The sequence below is a fragment of the Pygocentrus nattereri genome, chromosome 1 (genome assembly GCF_015220715.1).
Source record: "Pygocentrus nattereri isolate fPygNat1 chromosome 1, fPygNat1.pri, whole genome shotgun sequence".
NCBI classification, from domain to species: domain Eukaryota; kingdom Metazoa; phylum Chordata; class Actinopteri; order Characiformes; family Serrasalmidae; genus Pygocentrus; species Pygocentrus nattereri.
The window spans coordinates 24,381,133-24,393,365 of NC_051211.1; the positions used below are offsets into that span (position 1 = coordinate 24,381,133).

General features: G+C 39.6%; 1 protein-coding gene across 2 annotated transcripts in view; it reads right to left on the minus strand.

The window, feature by feature from the left end:
- The window catches only part of cgnb (cingulin b), a 36,184-nt gene that overhangs the window by 10,335 nt on the left and 13,616 nt on the right, over nt 1–12,233 (minus strand). The window contains exons 5-9 of one of the 2 annotated variants that reach the window (XM_017708540.2): nt 7,388–7,479; nt 6,771–6,903; nt 5,969–6,181; nt 2,660–2,787; nt 52–78 (exon numbers count right to left, since the gene is read on the minus strand). In XM_017708540.2, coding sequence (XP_017564029.2) covers nt 52–78; nt 2,660–2,787; nt 5,969–6,181; nt 6,771–6,903; nt 7,388–7,479 — 593 coding nt within the window. The remainder of the gene's footprint in view (nt 1–51; nt 79–2,659; nt 2,788–5,968; nt 6,182–6,770; nt 6,904–7,387; nt 7,480–12,233) is intronic. The other variant, XM_017708541.2, reaches the window with a different exon arrangement.

A 12,233-nucleotide genomic window follows, 5' to 3' on the forward strand; every position in this document is an offset into this window, starting at 1 on the left:
TTGTTTCTTTAATTAATCAGGCCCTTCAGTCCATCCACAGATCTCTCTCACTTTTGAAATGCGCTGTGATGACCTTGCCTGGCAAACAGAAACCAGAAGTGAAGTCATGCGTTAGAAAAAGACCAACCAACAAATGGAAAAATAAACAGCACATAAAACAAGCGCACATCAAATTCTGACACAACTGAAACAAAAAGCTAGTTTTGTGCATTCTGTTGTTATAAAGCCCCTGATCAGAGCTTTTCCTTTAAAAAGACAGGCTAGTTGCCATTCTGAAACCTAAAAAGCTTTGCAACGAACAAATGGAAGATGTACAGCTATACATTCAGCCAATTTGTTATTCTTGGTTTGATAATAGCTATGGCTTAAAACACTATTTTATACAAACTTAAGCGGAGAAAATTGTATACTTCAAAGCCTACTCCAACTTCATAAAATTTACATAACACATGTGCAGTGCTTACTTCAGCTGTGTAAAAAAGAGCGCAGATCTGACTGTCTTTAATAACGTACAAACTACTCTAATTGTCTGATTCATGAAACTATGATGTGGAAATAAGAAGCACATATCAAACCACATATCGGCTTCAGTGTGTGAAATCAAGAGCCAGCCAAGTGCACTTATGGTAGGAAGCCAATAAAACAAGTTTGAGGACGAATAGCGAGGGCACTACCCCTACTGATCAAACTACAATGACTAGAAAGAATAAAATGAAAGAAAAAAAAAAAAGAAATTTTGTTCATGGTAGAAAGATGAAATTAATGAATAACAAAGCTGTGCTAATTTTATGATGAAGTTTTACCATACACAACTTTAATTAATTGGCAACCTGCTCAGGGTGTTTCCTGCTTTCTGCATAATGAGGGCTGGGTTAGGCTCCTGCCACTCCCAGTAGAGTGAGTGAGTGAGAACTTTAATGTCTATTCTGGGTCTGAGAAACTGCCCTCTCATTAAACGACATCATGAAGAAATAGTACACTGCAATGGCATCTAGCTAGCATAGCTAGATACATAAAGACTAAGGCCATACAATTCACACAATACATAAATTTATATTTAAAAAAAAAAAACTTCAATATTACAAAATCACTGGCATGTTGTACACAGACAGAGAAAGTGCTTTTACTGCAGCAGCAGTAAACAGGGCTAGCCCACACATTAAATCAGAAAAATCATTAAAGTTAAATCAGTGCTTTGACTCCCTTGAATCAACTTCTTATTCTCACTATTTGTCACGATGCAATTTACAAAAACTAAATAATGGCTGGTATTTCTGCAGTAGTATGGAGTGAAAGGGAGTTTTGCCAACACTTGACCAGAAGGAAGAACGGCTCTGTGTGAAAAGGGTCCATTAGAATTATTCTCCAAGAGCTGCAGCACAATGTGTGAAAATTACAGACAAGTTTGATTAGACAAAGTAAACAGGGCAGACTTCAAATATGTACATCCACAAACTGAAACCTACTGTATGACAGTTTGCGGCATGTAACTGAAGTGAATAATAACACTGAAAAAAAAAGTTTCAGTAGGTGATTTGGGCCTTTTGCCTGGAAGATAGAGTGGACCTTGGACTGGGCCTTTTCAGAGCGCTATTATAGTGAGTGATACGTTAGAAGAGCCTTGCCTGTAAGTATGTTTGCATTTGATAACACCATAAGTAAAATATCTGTGACACCTTTGATAAACACCAAGTTGCCCTTTGGCTTAACATAAATGTACTGCTCCGTTTTACAATGCAATAAGGTCTTGACTTATACAGTACTGTGCAAATGTTACAGACCACCCCTCATTCATTTCCAATCAAAACAACTATTCATTTCAAATGATTTGTTTCAGCATTAGGGAAATATGCAGACCAGAACATGACACAGTACCCTCAACAACAAGTTCAGTCTTAGAAGTTTGTTGCATTTTCTGCTTCTCACAATCCAAGTAATCCGAAACACATTCAATGACTGCAACGTGGGCTCCTTGTCTCAGTAACAGCTGCACATGTTTACAGACACACAGCAATGAGTTGCCTTCTCACAGTAGTGGACTGTTTCAGGTCTGAAGCAAGAGTGGAGCCTGTTTTTCTCCCATCTCTCAAAGCTGAAAGCTGAAAGCTTTGAGTAGTGTTTGTCTGATGGTGATAGTTTTGGTGGATGTTGGGAGTCTCATTTTCTCAGTAATATTTAATAATTTTCTGAACTTATTTCCCTTTGACTTTCATCTTCCTCATGCAACATCCTCAGAAAAATGAATATCTTGTTCTTAATTGCCGTTTTGACTGGAAATTAAATGAAAAGTGTTCTCTGATTTTTGCGTAGTAGTGTCCATATAAATGTGTCACTGTACTGCAGCAAATTACACATTTGCACAGGGAGTTTAACCTCAAAGGTAATAAAATCTCAACACATTCGCTCATATTCATTTCTCATGTTATGTATGTAATTTGAAGAATGTTTTATTCACAGCATCCACCTAATATAGTGTGAACTTTGTATTTCACTGGTGCTTGTTCTTGTTTGGCTCTAATGGAGCTTCATATCCATTTCAAAATGCTGTTTAATGTTTTACATATAATAAATAAATGTTCAATAATAATGTGTAATAATAAATAAATAATGTTTCATGTCTCATAATAAAGTATGAATGTTTTATAACATTAGGGCTCACTCTTGTTTGACTGAGGACATCTGCTCCTTCCAGTGGTCACCCTGTTCTCTGTAACTGTCCAGCTCTTCTTCCAGGGCCAGAATGGAGGCATTCACCTTCTGTCGCTCCTCCTCTATCTCCTGCTGTGACTAAGAGGAACAAACAAAGTATTATGATGTCTTGTACATACAAAGGCAAATTCAAATAAACATACAAGTAACTCTTGCCTTGATCTCTAAACATGAGCCCAACCTTGGGCCCAACTGGGCCATTCTGCTATCAGGTAGCAGGTACAGTTTCCATGAGGTGAGCTTTATAGATTTACAATTACTGACTCATCTGTTGCTGCACAGCTTCTCAGCTCCCCTCTATCCCGTCCATGAATGGAAAAGAACCACCACAGGGCCACTGCTGACCAGATATTATTTGAGTAATGGATCATTCTCAGTACAGCAGTGACATTGTGCCGCGACATGGTAGTGTATGTCATTCTGGTATGAGTGTATCAGGCGCAGCAGTGCTGTGGGTTTTTATATACATTATATACATTACATACATACTTACAAACATTATTATTATACTTACCAGATACCTTATCGGACACACTCATGCTAAGAAAGTTACGTTCCTCGTAACGTTTCGGCCCTCTCCTTCGTTAGAAATGGTTCTTGATTGTTCACTCCTAGTCTCACTCTATAACTGACTGCTACTGACTGCTAATCCAGCAGTTTCCTGATCTAATTGTAGATGTGATGTCATTCCCATGGACCTTTCTGCAATAATTAAGCCACTGACTGTAAGATAATCAGATCAGATCTCATGTGAACATGCATCAACACTGTAAAAGTTAAAGAATGGCTGACAAACTGTGTAGCAACATATGGGTTACAGTCAGTAAACAAAATCACATAAAGTGCACCTATATTGGTAGATGTAGCTGATAAAATGGTCAATGAGTGTAGCTGCAAGGTTTGAGTAAGTATGGTAGGTAGGGTAGGTCTACCTAATAAGCTGGAAACAAGTATATTGAAAATGATCACTAACTATGTTTACATACACACCAATAATTCAGTATTAGTTTGATTAAGACTGCTAATCAAACCAAGACATCATCATGTAAACAGCACGAGCTAAGTCTCAAAGTCTGACTAAGGTCTTACAACCCCAATTCCAATGAAGTTGGGACGTTGTGTAAAACAAATAAAAACAGAATACGATGATTTGCAAATCCTTTTCAACCGATATTCAATTGAATACACTACAAAGACAAGATATTTATGTTCAAACAGATAAACTTTATTGTTTTTTGGAAATATTCACTCATTTTGAATTTGATGCCTGCAACACTTCCAAAGAAGTTGGGACAGGGGCAATAAAAGACAGGAAAAGTTGAGGAATACTCAAAAAACGCCTGTTTGGAACATTCCACAGGAGAACAGGTTAATTGAAAACAGGCGAGTGTCATGATTGGGTATAAAGGGAGCATCCCTGAAAAGCTCATTCGTTCAGAAGCAAGGATGGGGCGAGGTTCACCACTTTGTGAACAACTGCATGAGCAAATAGTCCAACAGTTTAAGAACAACGCTTCTCAATGTGCAATTGCAAGGAGTTTAGGGATTTCATCATCTACAGTCCAAAATATCATCAAAAGATTCAGAGAATCTGGAGAAATCTCTGCAAGTAAGCGGCAAGGCAGAAAATCAACATTGAATGCCCGTGACCTTTGATCCCTCAGGCGGCACTGCATTAAAAACCGACATCATTCTGTAACAGATATTACCACATGGGCTCAGGAACACTTCAGAAAACCACTGTCAGTGAACTCAGTTCGTCGCTCCATCTACAAGTGCAAGTTAAAACTCTGCCATGCAAAGCGAAAGCCAGGAATCAACAACTCCCAGAAACACCGCCGGCTTCTCTGGGCCCGAGCTCATCTGAGATGGACTGACGCAAAGTGGAAAAGTGTCCTGTGGTCTGACGAGTCCACATTTCAAATTGCTTGTGGAAATCATGGACGTCATGTCCTCCAGGCCAAAGAGGAAAAGGACTGTCCAGATTGTTATCAGCGCACAGTTCAAAAGCCAGCATCTCTGATGGTGTGGGGGTGTGTTAGTGCCCATGGCATGGTAACTTGCACATCTGTGAAGGCACCATTAATGCTGAAAGGTACATACAGGTTTTGGAGCAACATATGCTGCCATCCAAGCAACGTCTTTTTCAGGGACGTCCTGCTTATTTCAGCAAGAAAATGCCAAGCCACATTCTGCATATGTTACAACAGCGTGGCTTCGTAGTAAAAGAGTGCAGGTACTAGACTGGCCTGCCTGCAGTCCAGACCTGTCTCCCAATGAAAATGTGTGGCGTGTTATGAAGCCCACAATACGACAATGGAGACCCCGGACTGTTGAGCAACTGAAGTTGTACGTCAAACAAGAAAGGGAAAGAAATCCGCTTACAAAGCTTCAGCAATTAGAGTCCTCAGTTCCCAAATGCTTATTCAGTGTTGTTAAAAGGAAAGGTGATGTAACACAGTGGTAAACATGCCCCTGTTCCAACTTCTTTGGAACGTGTTGCAGGCATCAAATTCAAAATGAGTGAATATTTGCAAAAAACAAAAAAAAGTTTATCCGTTTGAACATTAAATATCTTGTCTTTGTAGTGTATTCAATTGGATATAGGTTGAAATGGATTTGCAAATCATCATATTCTGTTTTTATTTATGTTCTACACAACATCCCAACTTCATAGGAATTGGGGTTGTAGTTACCTTGGCTTAGTCTGACTGAAATATGTGGTCCAGGCTGATATTAGCTGGACTATTTAAGCTTTGGTAAATGCTTATTGTGCTGCATGCTTAGACTTGCACACTTCCACTTTGCAGCTTCTGCAGTGTCACTTGTGTAATGACATCAAAACAAACACAGCTGATTAAAGGCAAAAACTGCTGCTTTTTTGTGGAGAGGAAGGGCTGACAGATATTGGTTGGCCCATCAATACCACGCATAAAAATGGAGCAGCACTGGTGGGATTCGACCTCACAAATACTATATGATCGCAACACAGACGGAACTGGAACTTTACATCTGCATTTGAGAAGTTTGATAACGGAGAACTGACAATGATAAATCTACTGGAAACTAAAACTAAATTGAAAATGTAAATCTAAAATTATTTTGGTTGATAATGTTTATCAGAATTTTCAGCCCACTTGCAACCATCTTGGCTCCAGTTCCTTACACTATTTAAGAACTTAGTCAGGCTGTTGTATGAACTGCTGTTTAATAACTGGGGCCCATTACACTGGACAGTGGAGTGGGTGTGTAACTGTACCTGTGATACATGTGCCATGCTCTGTTGAAGCGCCACCATGTCTCGGCTATATTGCTCTCTCAGAGCCTCCATTTCTCTGTCGTGGGAGGCCACCTCATCCTTCAGTGCCCCCTTCAGGGCAGTTAGTTCCCTCTCCCTCATTCGCAGGGTTTCCTCTTGTTTCTGCCGCAGCAGCACTGTCTCAGCCAGCTGGGCCTGTAGTGTCACTAAGTCCTGTTGGGATATTAACGAGTGCGAGACAAATTAGTGCAAAAAATTGCACTAATAAACATTAACATTATTGTAATTGTCTGCTAAATTGTAGTATTATGCAAACCACAGTGCTCTCCTGTCACCTAAAGAGCTACCTGAATTTTACTGCTGCTCCATTTAAGGTGGAACAGAAAATTAAAAAAAAGGGAAAAAAAGCTGCTGAATAAGGAGCCAATTTGTAGAAAGTCATGAGACATTTAACGCTGTTTTTGCAGAGCCTGAGGGCCTAATGTCAGACAGTAATACTGACATAAGTTCATCTATACATTGCTCAGTTGTGTTCTGACTATTTTGCACAATAAAAATATTTCCGATTTACTTTGGTTGTGTTAAAAAGTGAAGGGACCTCCCAGAATAATAAGCCACTGTTAGCCAACAAAAATTGTTTTACTTAAGCATCACAACATGTTTCTATTTAAATAAAAAAATAATAATTATATCATAATATAGATACTGCCCTACTACTTCATAAGTTTCAAATATTTTGTAAAAAGCAGAAGATTCCAAAATGACTGAGGAAGCTGTTCAGCTTGTGTGCATGTGTATATACCGTTTGCAGTGAGCTAGTTTCAGTGGTGTTCTCCGATACTCTTCTCAGCTCCTCCTGCAGATGCGCCAGCTGATCCTCCTGCTGATGTAAACGAGACTCCACCACTTCCTTTTCCATGCGCAGTTCCAACAACCTGAGCACAGCAGTGATGAGGTAGTATAACGTGGATGTTAACAAAGTTATTTGCGTTGGTTAGAATAATAACTGTAAGTATTACATATGGTGCAAGGTAATCATTCCAGTTTTCCCACTGTAGCTGTTTACCACTGGTAGGTGTTTTTGTTTGAAAATAAATTCATATGTATTCATATAAGTATGCCACTGTAACTAGCATCTTAAAGTATTTTAGTTTATATTACAGCAAAACTATGTAGGATATACATTGCACAGTGAAACAAGTGAAACTGGAAAACATGTCCAAGCTGAGAAAAGCTTACTTGGTCTTTTGGAGAAAATGAGGTAAGCAGTCAACATAGCACTTCTGCTGTCTCCACATTCCTAAACGTTATTTCTAAAGCAAGTGTCTTCATTTTCAAAAAAACACTAATCAAATATAGCTTTATTTTTAACTGATATACACAGGCACACAAACAGACAGGGAAACATCTGTGTCTTACTGGTCTTGGGCACGCTGCAGTTCTCTCTTGGCCTGGTCCAGCTGCTGCTGTGCACTATTCACACTAAAGTCTGCTGTGGTTGTCTGAGGGCTCTGAAACACATATATATACACACACACACACACACACACACACACACACACACACACACACACACACACAACAAAGATATCCTTAAATATTAAACAATATATATTTACATTAGTGTATATATATCCCCATAATAATGGCTAATACTGACATCCCGTGGATTAATTGTTATGGCATTACTCAAAAATCCCACCAATAATGGACTGAATTGGTAACTTGTTTTATACTGTAACCAACAGACACATCTGAGGGAAACTATTCACTTCAGAGCACTTTCTCAGACACACACAGACAGTAAATCCCTTCGCCTTCTGGGTTGCAGGTGGGGCTGGAGCCTAACCCAGCGGTCACTGGGCAGAAGGCAGGATAGGATTTACATATTCTATTCTAATGTTAGATCACGTTCTTTACATTAAATAAACGCAACAACAGCTTTATGAAGTCATGTGATTAATAGAGAACAGATTAAACGGCAACAATAGCCATGTTTTTGAGCTGGCCTTAATAAGTTAAAATAACAAAAATGTGCAAAAGGCACCTAAACCTAAACTTTAGGACAAGAATGTTGCAGTACAATCTCGTTAATATATAGATAAAATTATTTATATATTATTGGTTACAAACATATTATGTTATTATATATTGGATTCAAAATGTTCATATCATTCAGGCCCTAATACATACATGTATTAGTCACCTGTCTCCTGTTAGATGACACTGGTCACCTCTAGTATTTCAGTTGGACAGCTGGCCGGGGCAGTGCTACACTCAACGCATGTTCTGTTGTCACTGTTGCCACAACAACCGCATTTGACCACTGTGCATCTGTCCTACAGCAGGATCGTCGATTGGTAAAAGACACAAGGCACTGTTCTCTTTAATAACCTACAAGATTTATACCTAAAGGATACAGTGTTGAAAACAGCATGAACAGGTTTATGAACTAATTTTAGCAAAAAAAATTCTCTCTTTAAAAGAAAGAAATAATTTATGACAAAAAACAAGAGGGATGATACTTGTTGAGGGTAGTTAGGCTCACAGTACAGCAGCCATTACATGATCTGATAATGTCACCTGTTATCAGCTTAGTACTACAGTGATAAAAATTCTGGCCTCCAACTGTCACTAGCAAGAGAGCAAAACACAAGAGAAAACTGCAGGCAAAAGCTAAAACATTAGCACTCAATAAGAAAAAAGGATAGTTGGATCAACTGAAAACGTGTAGCACATTTAAAACTAGTAAATGAGCTTAACTTAGTTAATCACTTTAGGATCAGTCTAAGTGGTATTTCAACACTGCCCTCATTTAAAAGTCTCACAGGTGACAAATCAAGTTAACCCATTAAAAAATTGAAAATAAAATGTATGAACTAAAAATAGTTTCTCAAAGGCTAGATGAGAAAGTAAAACAGACTACATCTATAAATAACTGCTCGGCTACTGTGTTTCTAGCCTACTAGACTTAACACAACTTTGTTATGCTCATGAAAACTGACACATTTCTTGCACACATTTACCATGCCTGGTAATAACCTGAATAAATACCTAGTTTCAAATAAATGCCTATTTATAAACATAGATATTTATTTATTTCTACACCGCTCAAGTTGTCTTTAGTCTCAGCCACAGATGCTGCACCTGCAGAAGTACTCACACCATCTGATACAGATGTGGCTACAGGTTTTCATTACAAATAAGCAGGGGCATACCTGATTCCACTTGTTTAATCACTTTTGCTAAACCTTATTTGCCCATTCTAATTTTCAGCCCAGACCTCTCTAGCATGATGGTACTCTGATATTTAAGCAAGATGAAGATGAAAAGGTTTGGCGCATTGCTACTGCAGCGTTTACAAGTGTTAGCTTTAAGTTAAGTGCTGCTGCCACATTATGTGCACTGGAAATAAAAACACATGAATTCTGATCTGGTCATTCTCACTAAAGCTTGTGTGGCCACAAGTTGTACACGTACCACAGATCTGATCAGAAGCTCTGAAAACATCAGATCTGTGTCACATGAAGTGGCACAAGTTTAGATTTTTTGCCTTAAAGCTGGCAATGTGAACACAGCCTTGGTCTCAGTCTTGAGGTCTCAGAATTGATTAGTCTATAGAGGTCTGCTCCTGCTTGGTTGGAATGAAAACACTATGTAACAAGTTTTGTTCCCAGCTTTTTAATGTTATTCCAATTGCTTATGTCTAAAACAAATTAAAAATTGTTTATATTCATCATAAACTTCGCTTTTGTGACCACGGCAACGGAAATTATGAATTTTTATTATAGAAACAGAAGATTTTGCATCTTCTCATTTATACAGTCAGACTAAGAACACTTAGTCTAGGCATTGCAAATTTACACAGATTACCAAAAACTGTTCAGAAGTGTGTGGTTTTCCGAGATTTACGACTATACTGCAAATCAGATTCACGAATCAATCCCCAAATATTGTCGCCCATCATGTTTTCGTTATATTGTCCTTGGTAACGGCATTCAAAGTTCATAATGTCCTGGTGGAAGCGCTCGCCTTGCTCCTCTGAATAAGCTCCCATGTTCTCTTTGAACTTATCAAGATGAGCATCAAGGATATGGATTTTGAGTGACATCCTGCAGCCTATTGCAGCATAGTTCTTTATCAGAGTCTGGACCAATTGTACATAGTTTTCATCTTCATGATTGCCTTGGAAGCCGCGAACCACTGCGACAAAACTGTTCCAAGCCGCTCTCTCCTTCCTTTTCAGCTTCTTGGGAAATTCACTGCACTCTATGATGTTCTTGATTTGTGGTCCGACGAAGACACCAGCTTTGATCTTTGCTTCAGACAGCTTAGGGAAAAGATCTTGGAGGTAATTGAAAGCTCTCGACTCCTTATCTAGAGCCCTGACAAATTGTTTTATGAGCCCCAACTTGATGTGTAGTGGTGGCATCAGCACCTTGCGTGGGTCCACCAGTGGCTCCCACTTTACATTGTTCTTCCCCACAGTGAACTCTGTCCGCTGAGGCCAGTCCCGCATGTGGTAGTGCGCTTTAGTATCCCGGCTGTCCCAAAGGCAAATAAAGCAAGGATACTTAGTAAAACCACCTTGGAGGCCCATCAGGAATGACACCATTTTGAAATCTCCAATAACTTCCCAGCCGTACTCATCATACTTCAAGGCACCTAGCAACATCTTGACACTGGTGTATTCCTCTTTCAGGTGCACTGAGTGAGCTACAGGAAGAGATGGGTACTTTTTCCCATTGTGAAGCAGCATGGCTTTGAGGCTCTTGCATGAGCTGTCTATGAAGAGACGCCACTCATTCGGGTTACAGGTGATACCTATAGCCTCGAATAGACCGGCCACATTGTTGCAGAAGCACAGTCCGTCTTAATGACTGAAGAAGGTGGAAAAAACTTGGCGACGCTTCCTCTGACCTGTGACTTGGACGCTTTCATCTAATTGCTTGAGCCTTGATGTCAGAAGCTCAGCGTTGGACTTGGTGAGACCAAGGTCTCTGATCAGATCGTTGAGGTCTTTTTGGTTAGGGTAGTATGGCTTCCGCACCTCATCTGCACATGAAGAGAAATCGTGATCTTCAACATCTTCCTGGGTGTCTGACCTGCTGCTTTCTTCTGAATGTGGTGTTGCTCTGTCTGGAGGTGTTGGTACAGGAAGTTCAGGGCAGTGTGGTACTGAGGCAATAGATGAAGGAATGTCAGGATACGTTACAGGCGTTGCATTTTTGCCAGTGCGACGTTCGGAAGGGTCCACCAGGCAGAGTACGCTTTGTAGGCCTCACACATCTTAGCAGATGCTTCCAGAGAGTATTTTTTCGCTCTTGTCTTTATAAAATGGCCACATACATAGCAAAATGCGTCTGCTGGATGTATGCAACCTCTTGATGCCATCTAAATTGACTAAGTTGCTGTGTACTGTAAGGAAAAAGGATGTCTCTCCAAACTCGATAAAAATGGTCAATCTTTATTCCATGCAGTATCAAAGTACAAGAGTGTACTGAGGATTCAGCAGAGCAAGACTGATCACCCGGTAGCAGAGTAACACACAATATATACATTTGAAAGTAGTGGTCCTTCCAAAGCTCCTCCTGTAATGGGTGTGGGGTGAAGTGTGAATACTGTCGTTATCAGAATCTGAATAGAGAATGAATTCACACCTGTCTGTCTAGGTCAATTCCCCTTTGTCTGTGATGGCTGTTGCCCACTTACTATGCAATTCCAATCAAATAGATCATGTCTCTCCGTCTCTCAGGAAGGGCTATAGTGGCCCTATATAACTGTAGTTATACAGCTACCTACAATTCTGTACAGTCCCAGAAAGTTCTAGATAATTCTGGACAGTTCTAGAAACTTCTTGATAGTTCTCACAATTCCAGAAGCTTCTTAAGTATCTTGAAATATGGCGAATATCCTTAAAAATAGATCAATTTCAAAATATCATTGTGCTGACCACAAAAGCAAAGTTTACAGGGAATAATAACTTTTTTCTATTCATTTAGGGTACAAACAATCAGGAAAACACACTTAACAACTGGGAATTTTTTTGAAAATTGTTACATGGTGAAATCTGCAGCTACACCTGCCCTCTGCAAGAAGGACTGATGCCTTCTGTTGTATGCTGCTGGCTGTAAATACTGGAATCTTGCCAGAATCACTCTCGTTATGAGCTAAGGCTATTTGCGCTGCTGGAGCGGGAGTCTATAGGTCAGACAAGAAACAAGCTAAACGCCTGATAGTCAGCTGCCAGCTCTGCACACAAAAA